Below are 20,995 nucleotides of genomic sequence, written 5' to 3' on the forward strand. Positions count from 1 at the left end.
TTGTGCAACGGCACCGTGGAGGACTCTCTAGGTGGTGATGGATAGTCGAGGACCTCGAGCATCTCAGCCCTCGGCTCATCCACAGAGACCACGGGAAAGGGAATGCAAATAGACATATCCCTGACGAAGGAGGCAAAGGAGAGGCTCTCAGGTGGTGAGAGCTTTCTCTCTGGTGAAGGAGTGGGGTCAGAGGGAAGGCCCACAGACTCCTCTGAGGAGAAATATTTGGGGTCCTCCTCCTCCCCCCACGAGGCCTCTTCCTCGGTGTCGTACATGAGCTCCTGCAACTCAGTCCTCAACCGGGCCCGGCTCGACGTCGAGGCACCAAGGCCTCGGTGACGTCGTCGAGCGGTGGAGTCCCGTGCCGGCGGGGATGAAGCTCCCTCCATTGACGTCGACGGGGACTCCACCTGCGTGGCGGTCGAGACCGGCGCCGCAAGCGGCGTCGGCGTTGAAGGCCTCGGCACCGGGCTAGAGCACGCCGGCGCCTCCATCAACGGCGCCGAGGGCGCAAGCGCCCCCGGCGCCGGCACAGTCTGGCGCATCAGCCCTTCCAGGATCCCCGGAAGGATGGCTCGGAGGCACTCGTCCAGGCCCGCTGTCGGGAAAGGCGAGGGGGCCGGTAGAGGTGTCGGTGCCGGAAGCTGCTCGGGTCCAGGAGACTGCACCGAAGTTCTGGCACCCTGACGTGACGATACCTCTACTACAGAGGGGGACCTCTCCTCTCGGCGCTGCCGCTTCCTCGGCGTCGACTCATCCCTGGCGCCGGGAGCCGGATGCGTCGTGGGCGACCGATGACGGTGCTTCTTCGCCTTTTTACGGTGCCCGTCATCGGCGCTCGGTGGAACGGAAGAGGAGGAAGTAGATCCCCCTCGGCCTCGAGGGATCGGGTCCGACAGGGTTCGGTCCCGAGGGCCCTGGGTAGAGGGAGTGACCGGGGCCGATTGCCCACGCGGCCTCTCACCCCTGCCATCTCCGGAGGACCGGCGGGCCGACGGGACCTGTGCTCCTGGGGTCGGTGCCGTCGGTACCGATTTCGTGGACATCGATACCGGTACCGAAGATCCGGCCGTCGATACCGATGCCGTCGACGTCGAGGGGCCGGCGCAAGTTCCAAAAAGACGGTCCCGAAGAACTTGCCTCGTTACCTGTGTCCGTTTCCGGAGACCGAGACACAAGGTACACGTCTTGGTATCGTGCTCCGGCCCGAGGCACTGGAGGCACCAAGAGTGGGTGTCGGTCTGCGAGATATGCCGGCCGCACCGACCACACTTTTTAAATCCACTCGGGACCTTCGAGGACATCGACGGAAAAATCGTGTCGGCGAAATCAAAGTTGTCGATGGTGGCGGTAAAAATCACACCTCGAAAACAAATCGACCGCGCGGCCACAAGGCCGCAACGAGACGCCCCCGCTAAAAGACGAGGGAAAACAAAGTTCAGCATTTTTTTTTTTTTTTAGACAAAATAAAATAGAAAACGGAGAACAACGAAAGAGAAAAAAGTTCGCGACGAAAGCGCGATCCGGTTTCCGGGGCTGACAGAGAGAGAGACGAACGCGGCTCTCTCCAGCGCGGAAAAGAAAAGACTGAGCGGGAACGGTCGCGCACGGGCGGGAAGACGGCCGCGCATGCGCGGTGGCCGTGCCCTGCGTGCGGGACCACCCGCAAAGTTTTGTTCCGGTTGGTGGGGGCTGCCGTGGACGTCAACCCAGTCGTGAGAACAAGCAGCCTGCTTGTCCTCGGAGAATTATTAGTACACACTGGGCATGGTGAAGATAATTCAGGTAAATAATTGTAAAAGTTATAAAATAAGTCCGTGGACCTGTGATTAGAGAATTCTACACCAGTGGCTAGAGTATTCCACAGCAGGGTCATATATGATGGCTCTTTCACCCTGAAGGGAATGTACAGTGAAGGGAAGACCACTGTGACTAAATATAGTCTTCTAATAAAGGGATTTTGGGTTTAGCTCATGTCTTTTTAAGCTGTAGCTCAATGTGAGCTGTAGTACAGTAGTAATGTCCTGTCACCGGAGGGTTAACAATCTAAGTTTCTATCTGAGGCAATGGAGGGTTAAGTAACATGCCCAAGTCCACAAGAATCAGCAGTGAGATATAAATCTGGCTTCACTGGTTCTCATCCTACTGCACTAACCATTAGGCCAGGGGCGTAGCTACGGGTGGGCCTGGGAGGAGCCTGCGAGCCAGCAGCCAATGCCTCAGCAGCCCATGCCTTAAGGCTGCCGAGACAGTGCCTGCCGGTGCCGCGCTTTTTAAAAAAAAAAACATTTCTCGTCCTTAGCGCCGTTAGCGCTTCTTCTTTTTTTGTAGCGCCGGCCCTGCTGCTCAACAGGAAAAGCAGCAGTGGCCGGCAATGGGGGCTGGCGCTGGCATGCAGGGCGGGCCTCGTCGAAGAAAAGAGGGAAAACATGGAAGGATGGGGAGAAAAAGAGGGAAAACAGATGGAAGGATGGGGAGAAAGAGGGAAAACATGGAAGGATGGGGAGAAAAGAGGGAAAACAGATGGAAGGATGGCAGAGAATGAGGGAAAACATGGAAGGATGGGGAGAAAGAGGGAAAACTTGGAAGGATGGGGAGAAAAGAGGGAAACAGATGGAAGGATGGCAGAGAATGAGGGAAAACATGGAAGGATGGGGAGAAAGAGGGAAAACGTGGAAGGATGGGGAGAAAAGAGGGAAAACAGATGGAAGGATGGCAGAGAATGAGGGAAAACATGGAAGGATGGGGAGAAAGAGGGAAAACATGGAAGGATGGGGAGAAAAGATAGAAAACAGATGGAAGGATGGGGAAAGGGAAAACGGATGGATGGGAAGAGAGACTCTGGATGGAAGGATGGGGAGAGAAAGGGGAGAGACTGGAAGGATGCAGAGAAAGCTGAGAGACTGGAAGGATGTGGAGAGAGAAGGGACACTGAACAGAAAAGGGTAGAGTGATACAGAGACACTGGTTAGAAAGAGGGAGAGAGACATTAGATGGAAGGATCAGGAGAGAGGATAGATGGATGGAAGGATGGGGAGAGAAAGAGGGAAGACGCTGGATGGAAGGGTAGGGAGAAAGAGGTGACACTGGACGGAAGGATGCAGAAAGAAAGAGGGGAGACTACTGGAAGGATGGGGAGAGAGAGGGGAGACTGGAAGGATGGGGAGAGAAAGAAGAGAGCTGCTGGATGGAAAAGGAGAGTAGTGAAAGACTGGAGAATAAGAGGAAGGGGCATGGAGAGAACAAGGGTGAGAAAAAGATGAAAAGCCATAAGTAGATGAAGGAAATTAAAGAATGGATAGTAAGAATGAATTAAATCAGGACAGAGAGAGAGAGGCAGAAAAATATTGAAGAAAGCAAAGAAAAAGGAGAGAAAAATGAGAAATGGCCAGGAAACCTTGGCAGAAGAGTTAAGCGAAAACGAAGGAAAGCAGAATCTAGAGACTGGGAGCGACACAATGAGAAAAAGTAAATGGCCATACAAGAAAGGTAAAGAAAATAATTTTATTTTTAATTTAGGATAAAGTAATATGGTACCTGTGTTAATGAAGTTTCAGAGACCAATACTTCCTTCCTTAGGTCAGGCGAGGATACCGTAACAGCATTATACTGACCTGAGGCAGGAGGTTTTGGCCTCTGAAAGCTCATTGAAAAGGGTGTTAGGCTATTAAATAAATTTTCTGAAATCTAATGCACTGAAAAGCAGCACTTTACCCTGTGTGACAAATGCATCTGATTAGCGTGACTAAATTTTGCTGGGGGAGGGGGGTAGAGAGAAAATTTTGTGCCCACCCACTTTGGGTTCAGGCCCATCCAAAATTGGCAGTCTGGCTACGCCACTGCATTAGGCTACTCCTCTACTCATCAATAATTAATGCAATCAAATACAGATAGTGAAAAATGATTTAGGGGGCAAGTTATCAACACTGGATACTGTAAATACAGTTTACTCAGCACTCCGTTCTGTTGACAAATCTCTCTTGTGTTTCCCCTTCTCCTCTACTGCTAATTCCAGACTCCGTTCCTTCTATCTCGCTGCACCACATGCCTGGAATAGACTTCCCCGAGCATGTACATCTAGCCCCGTCTTTGGCCATTTTTAAGTCCAAGCTAAAAGCCCACCTCTTTGACGCTGCTTTTGAGTCCTAACCACTGCTCACTTGCCTGTACATTTATCCCCTCCTCTTTAATTCCCCTTGCCTCTTAATTGTTCTGTCTGTTACCTGTCTTATTTAGATTGTAAGCTCTTTGAACAGAGACTGTCTTTATGTGTATGATGTACAGCGCTGCGTATGCCTTGTAGCGCTATAGAAGTGATAAGTAGTAGTAGTAGTTACTTTACTATTAACTCGGATTATTAGTAACTAGGTCTCACTGCATCAAACTATTTCCTTTCCCCTGGAGTACTTGCTGGCTCCACTGTCCCTGTCTCCTTTTGTTTGCAGTACTCTGATGTTGGCTTCACCTTCCTCCTGCAGCTTACTTGCTTTCCCTCTGCCCCCCCCCCCCCCCATGATTTCACTTGGGAATCTCCTCCTTGCTGAAAGCCCCCCTAGCTGACATCATAGGGGCCTTCCCCAGCTGCTTAGCTGTGTGCTTGTTTCTCTGCCTCTCCACACCAGCTGAAATCACAGGGGCTTTCCTCAGCCGATTGGCTGTCTGCTTGTTTCTACACTCCTCCAGCTGACATCACAGGAGCTTTCCTCAGCAGAGCAGACTGGCTGTCTGCTTGTTTCTCCGTCCCCCACCCCCAGCTGAAATCACAGGGGCTTTCCTTAGCAGACTGGCTTTCTGCTTGTTTCTCCACCTGTAAGCTCTTCTCTGCTGTATGACACTGTTTGCTATTGAAAAAAATCTTCTCCTTGCTGCAAGCCACCCCCCCCCCACCCCAGCTGTTTCTCTGCACCCCTAAAGCTGTTCTCTGCTCTCTGACAAGTTTTGCTATTGAAACATGCAAGCAGACTGCTCCTCCCAGAAGTCTCCCTCACACAATGACATTTCCAGACCTGATGGAAAATTTTGCACATTAAAGGTAGGTGGTCCTTTCTGTGCATCACTCGGAAATGTCTGCGCATCGCTCATAATGCTCATTTTAATACTAATGAACTCTTTGTAATACATTTGCATAGGATTATCGTTAGTTGCTACCCTGAATGATAAAAACCACGCATAACCCCTTTGTGCATTAGCCTCTGAATAACATGATTGCTAGACTGGCTAGAACTAGTTTAAATCAGATATTGCTAGCACGGTAAGCTTTGAGCATTGGCCCCCAGGTCTAGATACTGACTTCCTCAAAAAATGGAGGTACAGCAGTTGGGGGAGAGTGGGAGACGCATTTTGTACTGTCTCATGGGGTGTTCCTTTTTTCTCCATACAGTTATACAGTACCTGTCTGGATCAAACTCCTCAAGAGGCCCTGCAGTATCTGGGTGTTGTTGCAGCTGCCGGCTCTCCTCACGGGACTGAAGATAAGCCCTCTCCAGGGAATCCTGGGCTTCTGTCAGTTGCTGGATACCCTGGATCAAGGTTAGCAGACAGAAAAAGGTCTTAGAAGGTGAGATGAAAGGTTTGTGAGCATTAGACATTCAACCACACAGTGCTCCGAGATGGAGCCAAATCATGGCATGAACGTGCAACAGCTAATCCTGAAATTCAATGGATGAGTAACAACAGCAGCATATAAAAACAGCTGATTACCTTTATCTGATCCAGTGGTGACAGTTTTTTCATTTTGATCAAGCCTTCAAAAGATTCTACCTGCTCAACAGGAAAAAGGACACTTAGCAATACAAAGGCTATGGGAAAACAAAACACAGAGCAGTACCTACAACAGAAGTTCAGTATCAAGCACAGACACTGAGAACAGGAGACTAAGAGGCTTATTTTCGAAAGAGAAAAACGCCCAAATTCCGACCTAAATCGGGAGATGGACGTCTTTCTCTTGTGGGTGCCCAAATCGGTATAATCGAAAGCCGATTTTGGGCGTTTCCAACTGCACTCCGTCGCGGGAACGCATAAAGTTGACGGGGGCGTGTGGGAGGCGTGGTGAAGGCGGGACTGAGGCGTGGTTATCGGCTGAGCACAGATGTGCGTGCTCGGCCGATAATGGAAAAAAGAAAGGCGTTTTCAGAGAGAATTTAGGTCACTTTTGTTGGACCCGTTTTTTTCACGAACAGGTCCCAAAAAAGTGCCCTAAATGACCAGATGACCACCGGAGGGAACCGGGGATGACCTCCCCTGACTCCCCCAGTGGTCACTAACCCCCTCCCACCAAAAAAAAACGAATGTTAAACACTTTTTTCCCAACTTGTAAGCCAGCCTCAAATGTCATCCCCAGCTCCATGACAGCTTGCTTGTTTTTTTTTTCTTCCGATTTTTCCTCTCTGCATGGGTCCCGCGCAGCACCAACTAAAGTAAAATTGCTCTGGGGACCTGCATACTACTGTCATGGAGCTAGGTATGATATTTGAGGCTGGCATAGAGGCATCTCAGGGGGACCAGTGCACTACGAATGCTGGCCCCTCCCACGACCAAATACCTTGGATTTGGTCGTTTTTGAGCTGGGACGCTTCGGTTTCGATTATCGCTAAAAAACAAAAACGCCCAGCTCAAAAAACGCCCTAATCCAATGTATTTTCGAAAAAAAAGATGGACGTCCATTTTTTTCGAAAATACAGTTCGGCCCGCCCCTTCACGGACCCGTTCTCGGAGATGGACGTTTTTACAAATGGGCGTTCGCGTTCGATTATGCCCCTCTAAGCGACAAAACTTTGAATATACACAACTTGGGACATTTTTAGATGGACTGTGTGTTAATTTAAGGAGTTATCTGGGCAACTGTATGGGTTTGTTGTATGAATTGACATGGCTTTTTTCTCCTGTATTCCTGTTATATGGCTATATGGCTAATACAAACAAAATTATTAAAAAAAAAAACCCCAAAAACCTACAGCCAGCTATGAGAATGGGGCTCCCATTTCACCCCATATAGTTGAGTCTAAAAAACAAAACAAAGTAGGACAAACATATGCAGTAGACTTAAGGATGGGTGCTGTCAACTGAAAGACCCACACGTACTTTTCTTCTCCCAAACATCTTTTGCCCCTACTGCACCCCTTTCTGCTGGCATGTCAACACACCCATGCAGTGACCAGTGCAGGCAGCTCAACCCGTAGAGTGGGGGCATGCAATTTTCACTGGGTAAAAAGCTTTGAAATTTGGCCTCTTTGAGTATACTGAGACCGATTTTCAGCAGCAGATCCAGCACCTAATTTTAACTGGACAAGATTTCCTGTTACATTTTGTCATATGTATTGAGATTTTCTTGTTGTTATACTCAATAAAAATTGGAATGTTAAAACAAAATCTGTTTTAAATTATGCAGATTTTCAATGGTAGTAAATGTATGAGAGCTGCTGCTAAAAATCCAGACGGATCTGTTACTATTTAAAGTTATAAAAGAACAACACACAGGGAAGGTAACAAAATTGCATACAACAAATTGATAGGGTGCTGGAAAAAGTCTTTAATATGAATAAGGCTCGACTTGACACGGGCAGTGTTTCGGCCACTAGATCTGCATCAGGATTTGTGTCGAAAGATGGACGCCCTTCTCTTTCGAAAATAAGCCTGCTGGTCTACATCAGGAGTCTAAAACAGAAACATATTAAAACATAAGTACAATATCAAAAAAACAACAAATGAGGGTAACATAAAACATATATTAATAATAAATAGTTAACATAGGAATCAGAATTAAAACAAAACAAAGAACAGAAAATGAGATGCCCTAAAAGGTAGCAATTCTAGAAAAGTCTGGCACATGGACTCAGTGTGAAATATACATAATACACTGAGTCCATGAGACTTTTCTAGAATTGCTACCTTTTTGGACATCTCATTTTCCATTCTTTGTCTTGTTTTAATTCTGATTCCTATGTTAACTATTTATTATCAATATATGTTGTATGCTACCCCGACTTCATGTTTTTTAATATTGTACATATGTTTTAATATGTTTCTGTTTTAGACTTCTGATGTAGACCAGCAGGCTTATTTTTGAAAGAGAAGGGCGCCCATCTTTCGACACAAATCGGGAGATGGGCGTCCTTCTCCCAGGGTTGCCCAAATCGGCATAATCGAAAGCCGATTTTGGGTGTCCTCAACTGCTTTCCGTCGAGGGGATGACCAAAGTTCACGGGGGGGGGGGGGGGGGGGGGGGGGGGCGGTGTCGGAAGCATAACGAAGGCGGGACTGGGGCATGCTTAACACATAGGCGTCTTCGGCCGATAATGGAAAAAAGAAGGGCATCCCTGACGAACACTTGGCCGACTTTACTTGGTCCTTTTGTTTTTACGACCAAGCCACAAAAATGTGCTCTAAATGACCAGATGACCACCGGAGGGAATCGGGGATGACCTCCCCTTACTCCCCCAGTGGTCACTAACACCCTAAAAAAAATTAAAAAATATTTTTTCCAGCCTCTATGACAGCCTCAAATTTCATACCCAGCTCCATGACAGCAGTATGCAGATCCCTGGAGCAGTTTTAGTGGGGTAGCGCTATAGAAATGTTAAATAGTAGTAGTAGTACTGCAGTGCACTTCAGGCAGGCGGACCCAGGCCCATCCCCCCCACACCTGTTATACTTGTGGTGGTAAATGTGAGCCCTCCAAAACCCACCACAAACCCACTGTACCCACATCTAGGTTCCTCCCTTCATCCCTAAGTGTTATGGTAGTGGTGTACAGTTGTGGGGAGTGGGTTTTGGGGGGCTCCGCACACAAGGTAAGGGAGCTATGCATCTGGGAGCTTTTTCTGAAGCCCACTGCCGTGTCCCCTAGGGTGCTTGGATGGTGTCCTGGCATGTCAGGGGGACCGGTGCACTATGAATGCTGGCTCCTCCCACGACCAAATGGCTTGGATTTGGTCGTTTTTGAGATGGGCGTCCTCGGTTTCCATTATCGACGAAAATCAGGGACGACCATCTCTAGGGACGACCATCTCTAAGGTCGACCTAAATGTTGAGATTTGGGCGTCCCCGACCGTATTATCGAAACGAAAGATGGCCGCCCATCTTGTTTCGATAATACGGGTTTCCCCGCCCCTTCACTGGGACATCCTGCGAGGACGTCCTCAGGAAAACTTGGGCGCCCCGTTCGATTATGCCCCTCCTAGTGGCCGAAACATGGCCTGTGTCAAGTTGAGCCTTAGTCATATGACTTTTTCCAGCACTCCATCAATTTGTTATATGCGATTTTGTCACCCTTGCTGTGTGTTGTTCATCCTTTGTGATGTACAGTTGTGAAGGTTTGTTCTTCTGTGGTTTTGTCTATGCATTATTTAAAGTTATACCTGCTATTTACCTGATAACACCTATATTGTGATAGTCACATCCAGGATAGTTGGGTTAAGCAGTTTCAGTTTGAAATACAAGTCCCAGAAGGCATTGCAGGCAAGGAGCCAGGGGGTGAGATGAAGAACCCGGACTGGACTCCTAGCTGCAATCGGGGAAGACATGGGTGTAAGCTGGCAGGATGTGTAGAGTGGCTGCCACTAGGGGGAAAGAGAGATAGGAAACCCTGTGTGCAGGAGCTCCTCATTAGTCTAATGCTTAACTCAGCTGGTATGGGTGTGGGGGAAGCTAGTGGAAGGAGAATGATTGGTTGTGAGCGCAGAGGCCAGGGATTGATTAGGCAGGTGGGAAGGAGTCCCAGAGGAGTTCAGTTCAGGAGGAGAGAAGAAATGAGAGAGAAGCAGTTGCAGGGAAAATCCCTTGGGTGTGAGAAGTCCCTAAAGTATTGAAACCTCCTGAAGGTAAAGGCTGCTTTGTGATTTAACTGGGATGATGAACTGAATGAACTGTTTGCCTTGGGAATTGAACTACTGTTTACTGTGCACTGGAAAAAGAGCCTAGACTGAAGCGGACTGTGAGCCTGTATTGAATCCTGGTAGGTGCTGGCAGCCTACTGCTTAAAGGGGACTATTTGCCACACACTTTCAGGTGGCTTACATGTGTTTAAGATTGAAGGTGAATGCTGCTGTTGGAACCGTGTATCAGGTCTACTAGAAACCTGCATGGAATAAAAGCCTTAAGATTGAAGTTGCTGGTGGACATTTGTTTCTTGATTGTACCGGGAGCGCTCTCCCTGGTGACAATATATATATAAGTTAAACATTCTACAACTGAATCTTGCTGCTGAATGTATACTATTTTTGCCTGCCCTCACCCCAAACCATGCCTCTTTTTAAAATATATAACTTTGGGCAATTTGCGATTAAAATGGACACATTTTTAAAAAAATTAAAATATGTATTAAACAGTAGCAATGCAACTAATGCCAAAGCAAGTAAAATCTCTGTTAATTCTTTAAACTTCACATAACTCCTCAAATCCCCGCTAAAGTTTCAACTCTCCCTTTTCCTTTAAACAGCCTCTCCTTTCCCACTCTCCTACTTCCATCAGTTCAAAATGGTCGAAATTATACGCACATCTGGCTCAAATCTTGAAAATAAATGCACTATTTGGTCAACAAAACAATGTTAAGCAACATATGCAATAGCTTCAACTACATTTGATTCACTGCCTTTGGAGAAGAAGGTCTCCCAAACAACTAACTTGCCTGTGTCTGGAATTTCGCTGTTTGCTTAACCAGGGAACTTGTCAAACAATCCCCTGGAGATTGTCCGCCTGCAAAGTCTTGCCTGTCCACTGACGGGAAATCTTCAGCTTGGTAGTTAGAGGGTATGGAAGCACCGTGATCTCTTAGCGCAAGGTGAGAACCTGTAACAACAACCATAAATCATGAGAACCTGCCAGTAGTAGGAGTCTCCTCCTCTTATCCTTGGTAAATAATGCATCCTGATTTATAAATGCTGCATGTCAGTTATAATTGAAGCTGGCCAACTCCTGTGCCCTTATCAGCTGCAGATGGTATCTGGAATGTGGACAAACACCTTCCGCTTTTTTTGGCTTAACCTGAGGTCCTGAATAAAATGAGTTTTGTGTTTCATATGACAGTGGAGATACCAATTTGGTTCTTTTTTATTTCTACCATTCTTTTTGTATTATGGGGGCAGTTTCGAAACCCTGTGAGATCAGAATCCTATTTTCAAAGAGAAACACTACATGTGATTTCCTTATGAAAATGCTGCTAGCTGTTAAAACGGGGCATCATTTTCAGTGCACCTGCTTTGAAGCAGAAGCAACTATACTCAACAAATGTATATATGGGGTTTTCCTGACCTAATGTACCTCTTCTCTGGTCATGGCCAAAAGTAACCACGTTGTGGTCAACGTGGATACTTTTACCACATGGAAGGGTGTCCATTTTTCAGCGGCTCTTCTTCTAGGAGGGAACAGCTCTTAATTCGTACAAGATTGATTGAAAGGATGAAATCTCAGCACAAGACAGTCAAGCAGTAAAAGTCCTTTGTAGCCAGGACCTCTTATTGCTCTGCAGACAGCATGAAAATTGTGTAATAGCGTTCTCACTCCTCCACTCTACCCCACCCCCACCCCGCTGCCTAATTTGGAGATGCACACACTCCAACAGAAAGCATACATGGTGAATTTAACAACAATTTCCTGGGCTTAATTTGCTGAGATAGTCATGCCTCCGTCTCTTTTTCACTCACTAGGGCCCTCATGATCAAAAGCAAACTCCGGTGCTAGAGGCTGTTAACGCCATACTAGCGCCGGAGTTTGCTGCCGACCCATGATCAGAGCCCTCGAGCGCGTGAAACAACGCGCTCGAGGGCTCTTAGTCCAAGTAGCATGCAAATGGATGCTAAACAGGGCTCTTAGCGCAAGTAGCTTGCAAATGCATGCTAATCAGCGCTTAACGCATTCATCCCCAATGATCAGCGTCCAGCACGCCAAAGATTGGGTCGCTGGCCGCGGCAAACTCTACGCCAGCTCCGAGCTGGCGTTAGGGTTTGCGCCGATCATTGGGGAGGAATGGTGAGCCCTGTCCAGCATGCAGTTGCATGCTGGCAGGCCCCCGTTCCCCCCAAAGCAAATGCGAACAGGGGGCTGGAGGTCCGGTGGACCTCCGGTCCCCCCGACGATCCCACCCCCCCCCCCCATGTTCAGGGAGGGCTGGAGATCCGGTGGGTCTCCAGCCCCCCCCCCAAACCCCCAGAAAATATCAAGTGGCCGCCACCGGCGGCCAAACCCTCTCCCACCCTCCCACCCAGCGAGCGACGGGGGTGGGGGCTGGAGGTCCTCCCTTACATGGTCTGTAGCCCCGCCCAGTGCATCCCATTTTGCGGTGTCGTCTACTGGAAGAGGAGGGAGGCAGGCTGCGTCCCTCCTCCAACTAAAGGTAGGGGGGGGCCGCGAGGGGGGTTGTCACTACTTCGACTCACGCTGGACCACCAGGGATTCGTATGACAACGTTGGGGTGGCTTCGCTCGCTGGGTGGGAGGGTGAGAGAGGTTAGGGGGGCCGGGAGCGGGGTTCTCACTACTCCTACTCATGCTGGACCACCAGGGATTGGTACAACGCGGGGGGGGGGGGGAGTTGGGGTGGACCTCCAGCGCCCCCCCCCCGGTCGCTCGCTGGGTGGGAGGGTGGGAGAGGGTTTGGCCGGCAGCGGCCACTTGATATTTTCTGGGGGTTTGGGGGGCTGGAGACCCACCGGATCTCCAGCCCTCCCTGAATTTGGGGGGGGGGGGGGTGAAATCGTCAGGGGGACCGGAGGTCCACCGGACCTCCAGCCCCCGTTTTGCCTTGCTCGGGGCAGGGGTAGTCAGGGCTTGGTGGTCCCATGGACCTCCAAGCCCCTGTGTTTGACAGGTTTGGGCTTCTGACAGCCCAGACCTGTCAAACAAGTGCGGGAGACTTGTGCTGAGCGCATGCTCTGGTACAATTCTCCCGCACTTCTACCCCTTGATCAGAGATAATTGCGCTGCTTAAATTTGCATGCATTATCTCTGATCATCGATGCAGAAAAGCCCTGCACTGTTCCAGCGCTATTTTTAGAGCGCAGTTTGGAACAGCGCGGGGCTTTGGATCATGAGGGCCTAGGTGAGGGGGATTTTCCTAGGGCTATTTCCTACCCATAGCAATCCCTCAAAAGTGCCTCATTAAGTTCCTTTGTTCTTCTCAAGGGCAATAAGAATGGAGCAGCGATACCACTCATATCAGCTAGCGCCTCATCTCTATAACACACCTGAGTCCACATTCTTCTGAGGTATCTGACTGGGTGATTGGCTTAACTGTGCTGTCTTGGCCTGTGGGATTGTGAAGGCCATGACCTTGGACCCCTGAGACACTGCCCCCATTTGTACACTCTGGCTTGGTTTTGGAGGTTCAGCATACAAGTTTACCTAGGAAAGACAAGGAAAACATTAAAAAAAAACCCCATAGAAATACAGCTTGTATTAATTTAAGAAATTTGGACTGTGACAGATGGAACCTAAAGTGATGGTAAGTTTTCCCTATTATTTCTAAAGTCATGTGGAGGGAAATTTCATAACAGCACTTATAAAAAGTTTTTAAAAAATCACGCCTATTGTATGCTTGATTTATAAAGGCCAGTCTTCAACAGCATTTCAATCATACACAGACCAAATTAAATAAGCTTATTACTGTTGCAATAGGGACCATCATAACAGAGCTTATGAAACTATTTTGAATCCATCCATAAGTTTCATATATCACATTCTGTAAATGTAATCATAAGTACCTCATAAATACAAAATATTTAACTTTAAACTTATCTTCAACTTTATTCCATTCTCTTGGAGGGAATCATTTACAAACTCTTTTTTATTGGGAACAACATTGGATCCATAAATTACATACCATGCATCCTTATGGACTGAATGAAGCCATTGAATAGTAGAGTTTGATATGATTGGTGGATTGGAATCTTATGACTACATTTTGATTGATCAGTTTATATCAAAAGTTTGTATTTAAGGGTGAATGCCATTTTGCCTTTTTAAAAAAATCTCTTTTGAATAATCAGGTAGAACAAGATGTGCTTGAATTAAAAGTATATACGGTATTTGGCCATGATGGGATATTGTTGACAAATAAGATTTGAATGAAACATTTTTAGGAATTAGCTATGCCCTGATGTAGAGCTATGGCTTGAAACATGATTGCATTGGTGGTTTTAGAAGTGGAATAAAGTTGAAGATAAGTACAATGTTAAACAATAAATGACTTTTTGATGTATTTTGTATTTATGGGGTACAGTACTTATGATTACATTTACAGAAGGTGATATATAAAAACTTGTGAATGGAATCAAAATAGCATCATAGCCTCTGGAATGATAGTCCCCACTACAACAGTAATAGGGCTATTTAATTTGGTCTCGTGTATAACATGTAAGGTGCTGAAGTGCTGTCAAAAACTGATTTTTCAAGTTCACTTCTTTTTGGATGCTGGCTTTGATTTATAAAGGTAACGTGGTTCCTAAGACTATTCCTTATCATGTACAAATGCTCTCACATAATGTTACACATACTCCAGCCAGAAGTGGCTCCTGGGTGTTTAAATCCCTTGGCCAGGGCTAACAGGCATATTCAGCGGCACTTAACCAGATAGTGCCTCTGAAAATGCCTAATTAGTGCCTAAGTTGAAACTGGTTACTTTGTGGGTGTTCCGGGGGCTGAGTCAGCACTTAACCAGCTAGGATAACCACATAAACAGGACTGCATGAAACACAGTCCTATCTTTATGCGGTTCATCCGCACTTAACTGGCTATGTTTTAATCAACTGTGTATACCTGAATACTCAATGCCAGTGCCTAGATATGGCCCGGCACTGAATACCCGGGAATAAAGCTGGCGGCAGTCAGCAAAACGCTGACCACCAGTGGCTGAATGTCAACCCCTAAATGTGTACGTGTGTATATTGCAAAATAGTCACGTACCTTGTAACTCTGCCTCTGTTGTGCCCAAATACCACCACGAGGAACACATCAGACTGCAAACTTGTACACACATATACACCCATGCAAGTTTCTAACAGCCATTTTCTATTTGTACAACATGCTTTACATGCATAAAGCTGTCTTTAAAATTACTCATTCGTTGTCTAGGCTTTTCAAAGAAAGACTCAATTTTTTAAAAATGAACTACACCCTAAGCTCAGGAAAAAAATGGAAGCATCCCTTTCCCAATCTAAGGGGTCCTTTTACTAAGCTGTGCTAGGCGCTTATGTAGCCCTAGCATAGCAAAAAATGGACTACCATGGGATGTGCTATAGCGTTGTCATGCAGTAGTTTTTCTATGTGCGTGTGCGAAATAATTTTTTGTATTTTTGAGGTGGCATATCAGGGATCAGGAGTTAGCACATCTACATTACTTGTGTTAACTGATTAGTGAACGGATAACACAGGAGCCATTAATGCCTACAAAATAGGTGTCGGTAAGAGCTCCTTCAGCAATTTTTTAAAAATGGTCATGTGCTAACGGCAACATTAGCACATGGCTATCAATGGAAAAATAGAAAATTGGGATTTTTACGGCCGCGGTAAAAATGGCTTTAGCGCATGGGAAAGACCTGAGGGTGAGCTAAAGCCTATTTTTACCATAGCTTAGTAAAAGGACCCAAATTGTTACGTTATCAATGTATTAATTTATTTTACTGATATATTTGATTAGGATACATTTAATCCGTTACTGTGCTTTTTGTTCTGTTGTAAACTGCTTTGGTTGTTTAAGGGAGGCAGTACATAAGGCTAATGTAGCATATCACCAAGTTCACATGCAGACATGCATTTAAGTGCATGCACTCTTTAGTTCAAATAAGAACTTGATTCACTAAGAGTGGCAGGCAGCTCCTAAAGCCTTCTCATGCTTTGGAGGTCTCTCTTCTTGGAGCTCGGCACCTCTCCTCTTTTGAGAGGCTAAATTAATTAAGTCAGCTTATATAAGAATAAACACACACACCATATGCTCCCCTGGCTGTACATAGCTCAGTAAAAATTCAGTCTTACTGGATATAAAACAGATCATTTATCTTTCTAATTCCTTCCCATGCCCTGACAGTTTCTTCCTAAGCCACCAGGAGCTGATCTTTACAATATTTTGACCTATAATTTATTTTTTAGTCTTTATTATTCCAGGTGCCCTGTAGCTCTGAATGTAGATTGTGATGTCTCATGCACTCAGCTTATACCAGTGAATAATTCAGGTGAGGCTGGAAGGCTAGTGACAGAGAAAAATGTTTTTGGTACACAAGAAAATCACCAGGGAAATACCAAAATCCAGGTATATAAATACTGGCAATGTCTTCTTATTAAAGCTCAGGTGCCTACTTTTTTCTCTGTCTACAGAAATATTTCTGTTCCTTTCCGTTCACTTTACGTGATTGCGAAATCAGACCACTCCTAAGTGTAATAAGCAGTCTGCATTATCAGAGTCCCACCCTGAGTAACAGAAGCACCTGCCAGTTTATCTGCACAACTTTCCACACAGTGTATGCAGCTGTGCAACATGGGGAAACGGAAGCTCTTGATTTCCTAATTCATGCCGGACATGAAGAAATACAGTTAAGACAAAAGAGAAAACATTCTTGTTCATGTTTTCCTAATAGCATTTAAGCCTCCTTCGGATCAGAGAGGACTGCGTGTCTTACCCATGGTAAACCACTGCCTTTAAACTGAACTCTCTCAATGTGGCTAAAAGTACCTGAAAATATTCTAGAATGTGCATTTTTTCCAGCTGCAATGAGATGTTTTTCCGGAGGGGGAGAGGGAGGGGGAAGTATGCACATAGATATCATTTTCAAATCTTTGAATGCACATTTCCAGCAACAACTGTACCTTCAAGAAAAGTATGCAAAAGACCATGTGCACTTTGTACCCAGGGCAAGTTTTAAAGCACAGGCGTATTTGAACTTTCAATTTGATAATGGATGCAAACCCCACGGGTAAAATGCACACATGGCTTCTATCCTAATGTGGACATTTTGAAGATTACTATCCCTCTGTGGGCAAAGGGCCTTGGAAAGCATGGGGGGGGGGGGGGGGGGGGGGATTTACCAAAGGGGAGGAGGAAAAGGAGTGCTCTAGTGTGCTCCCTCTATCCCAGGGGTTCTCAACCCAGTCTTCAGGACACAACAGTCAGGTTTTCAGGATATCCAATATGAATATGCATGAGATAAATCCTCATACAATACCTCCAATTTATGTAAATTATCCCATACATATTCATTGTGGGTGTCCTGTGAACCTGAGTGGATAGGTGTGTCCCGAGAACTGGGTTGAGAACCTCTATTCTATCCCAAAGGAGATGAATGTTCCCAAGCCCAGAGGCCCTCAGGCTTCATCCTTTTCCCTGGCCCCACCCTCTCTCTTACTGCGCAGAATTTCTGGAGACGGCATACACAGGCATACCTATTAATCATTCCTACTACAAAGGAGCTGAAGGACCCAGCAAGACCAGACCTGTCCTAACCACAAGGCAAACACACTGCAACTAGTCACAAGGCTGAGATACAGAAATGACAGAAACCACCACCTTCTTCCTGTACCTAACCCACTTTGTGATTCAGCTCTAATACTCTGAGCTTGGGGGGTGGGGGAGGATATTCACATCTAAGTTCTAACACTGTGCATTCTCAACCCTCTCCTGGAGGGACACCTAGCCAGCTGAGTTTTCCAGCTTGCTACAATAAATACCCATGAGATACATTTTCGGATATTGAAGACCAACTGCATGCAAATCTCTCTTATACACATCCATTTGTGGTAATCCTGAACACCTGACTGGCGAGATGTGCCTCCAGGAGAGGGTTGAGAAGCACTGTTCTAACAGTCAGATGCACTCATGTAAACAGGCAAAGGAATGTCTGTCTTTCTTTTCTCTTGAGAGCGCAGTGGTGTGCCACAAGGTTTGGTTCTTGGCCAGTTCTTTTTAACATTTTTGTAAGTGATATTGCTGAAAGGTAGGGTTACCATATGTCCAGATTTCCCCGGACATGTCCTCCTTTTCAGAGGACTGTCAGGGGTCCGGATGGTTTTTTTTCCAGCCAGCCCATTTGTCCGGATTTCTGGGCTTGCGGGTTGGGGGAGGGCGGGCTTCCCTTCTCACCCCTCCCCCCCCACCAGCCTACTGTGGCGCACCCTGGTGGTCTAGTGGCCTCTTTGGGGCAGGAAAGAACTCTATTCTTTCCTGCCTGCTGATGCTGACCTCAATGCTACCACCGCTTCTTGAAAATGACTGCCGAGACTTCAAGCGGAGGCCTCGCGAGACTTCACACGACCCTCCTTTTTCCTACTGGCCATTCCTCTCACTATGCACCCAAGCATCCATTATGTATGTTTGAGTTGTTTACCACTGGATAAGGGCAGTATATAAATGGGAAGAAATGAAATGAAAAATAAAACTCTGGTGAGACTTAATTTAGAATATTGTATACAATTCTGGAGACCACATGTTCAAAAAGATATAAAACAGGATGGAGTCGGTCCAGAGGACAGCTACTAAAATGGTCAGTGATCTTCGTCATAAAACGTATGGGGACAGACTTAAAATCTCAATATGTATACTTTGGAGGAAGGTGGGAGAGAAGAGATATGAAAGAGACATTTAAATACCTACGTGGCATAAATGCACAGGAAGTGAATCTCTTTCAATTCAAAGGAAGCTCTGGAACGAGGGAGAATAAAATGAAGGTGAAAGGAGATAGACTCAGAGGTAACCTTCATGGAAAGTGTGGTGAATTCATGGAACAGCCTCTCAGTGGAAGTGCTGGAGGCGAAATCAGTATCTGAACTGAAGAGAGCTTGGGACAAGTACATAGGATCTCTGACAGGATGAGTAGATGGCATGGATGGGCAGACTGGATAGGCCATATGGTATTTATCTGCCCACAATTCTCTGTGTTTTATTCCTTATGTAAACAATGACACCCACTCTATTCAATACCAGTACGTCAATATCCAAAGGGAAATATCGGGATAACTGTGGCAGTTACCGGACAGTTCCCTTAGCTGTACTATCTGTGGGTATTCAGTAGTTCTATTTGGAAGTGCTGCTGAACATCCTTATGGACTGCCTTGCTACTACCTGGATATAGCAGGGGTGGTCCCAAAACTTATCTGGTTAGTGGCGATATTCAGTCTGCTAACCAGACTACTATTTGGATAAAGTCATGACAGAAAAACAGCTGTACTAACTTTATCTAGTTAGTTATCTGGTCTAGAGACTTTAATGGGAACGGAGTTCGTGGGAATCCCGTGGAACCCGCGGGGTTCCCGCGGGGATGGAAACAGTTCTGTGGGGTTCCCGTGGGGGCGGAAGCTGTTCCTGCGGGGTTCTCGTGGGGACAGAAACAATTCCTGTGGGGTTCCCATGGAAGTGTACACTGCATCTGCGCCAGCCTCTCACTTATAGAGTACCAAGTTCTATGAGTGGTGTCTCCTCCCCCTCCTTGCTTTAACAGCATAGATGTGGAAAGTCTCCATTAAGGAGGTGGTAGAGACACAAATGGTGACAGAATTCAAAACGGCATGGGATGAACACAGAGGATCTCTAATTAGAAAATGGAAGTTATAAAAAACCTAAACTTAAATGACTGCATATGTGTGGATGTGTCGAATGACGCTTAGATGGTGACTCCGGCTGTGATGAACTAGGGTCGATACAGGGCAGACTTGTATGGTCTGTGTCTCATATATGGCAATCTGGTTTAGGATGGGCTGGGAAGGGCTTAGACAGCAATTTTAGTGGCTGGAAAATGAGGACAGTGCTGGACAGACTTTTACAGTCTGTTTCCCGCAAATGAGAAGACAAATAGGCTGGAGTGGGCTTCAACGACAACTCCGGTAGTTGGAACATAAGGATAGGGCCAAGCAACTTCTATGGTCTATGAAACAGAAACAGCAAATAAAGACCATAATCAAGTATATAATATTACGCTCATTGTTGATTTAATTATGAATTGGTAATGAGCATGACTATTGGGCAGACTGGACCATTCAGGTTTTTATCTGCTGTCACTTACTATGTTACTATTAATCCTCTCTACTCCCGGGCTGATGCGCAGTCCTCAGCTCTGACACAGGCACAAGTATCAGATGTCACCTGACCTACTGGAGCATGCATGTGGCGACCTCGCAGCACAGTGCCAGTGAATCAGAGAAGAGACTGATTCTCTGGCACTGTGAGTCTTACATGTGTGCACCAGAGTGTTCCAAGTTCCTTCCTTGCCTGCAGTGCTGTGGCTCAAATCCAGAGAGAAACTGAGAGAGCTGACCGGAATTTTTTTTTAATGTACCATTAAATTCTTGCAGAGATGGGTGGGTACAGGTTAAATTCTTGCGGGGACGCGTGGGACGGGTTAAATTCTTGTGGGGATGGGTAAGATTCCAGCGGGGACGGGTAAGATTTCTGTCCCCGTGCAACTCTGTGATCTGGACAGCAGGCTCTGTATCAGCACTATCTGGACAGCAGCACTGGTCACTACTCTACCCGGATACTCAGTGCTGGCAACTATATGGACACTAGTACTGAATGCCCAGATGTGGTGACTCAGTAATGGGCTGTGGAAATGTAAGATTCTTCTGTCAGAGGGTCACATTTTTGCAGGACTAGATCTGCATGGATAGCGTTGCTAGTGTAATTTTGGCCCAGAAGAAATTCTTCCACCCTCTCACGCCCTTCCATCATCACTAGAGTGGACAGTGGTTCATGGGAAATTTAAACTAGGTCATATGCCGCAGCTATCCTTGCAGGACAGACTGCGTGCACTTTAGTCTAGTTCTTATAGTAACAGGCCTCAGCTGGGGGCCATACATCGGGATCCATCTGGAACCTTAAAATCATATGCCCCTGGCAGTTTCAAGTTCCATCTATGCTTGATCCCCTCCTACAAATAAATGCATCATTTAGGAGACATTTCACAAGGAGTCACTGAGCAGTTCCTCAACCTTTCTTTGGACCCCACAGCCAGGTTTACAAACTATCCACAATGAACAGGCACTGGAGACCCAGAGTATGCAGATTTCTCTCATGCATATTCATT

The 20,995-nt window shown here is 46.5% G+C and overlaps 1 protein-coding gene across 1 annotated transcript in view; it reads right to left on the reverse strand.

Annotated features, from left to right (window-relative positions):
* AKNA (AT-hook transcription factor) overlaps positions 1-20,995 on the reverse strand; it is a 127,572-nt gene that overhangs the window by 48,897 nt on the left and 57,680 nt on the right. The window contains 4 exon segments of the mRNA XM_030207293.1: positions 5,392-5,519; positions 5,701-5,760; positions 10,625-10,785; positions 13,178-13,334. Coding sequence (XP_030063153.1) covers positions 5,392-5,519; positions 5,701-5,760; positions 10,625-10,785; positions 13,178-13,334 — 506 coding nt within the window.

Source organism: Microcaecilia unicolor, chromosome 6 (genome assembly GCF_901765095.1).
Source record: "Microcaecilia unicolor chromosome 6, aMicUni1.1, whole genome shotgun sequence".
Classification (NCBI taxonomy): Eukaryota; Metazoa; Chordata; class Amphibia; order Gymnophiona; family Siphonopidae; genus Microcaecilia; species Microcaecilia unicolor.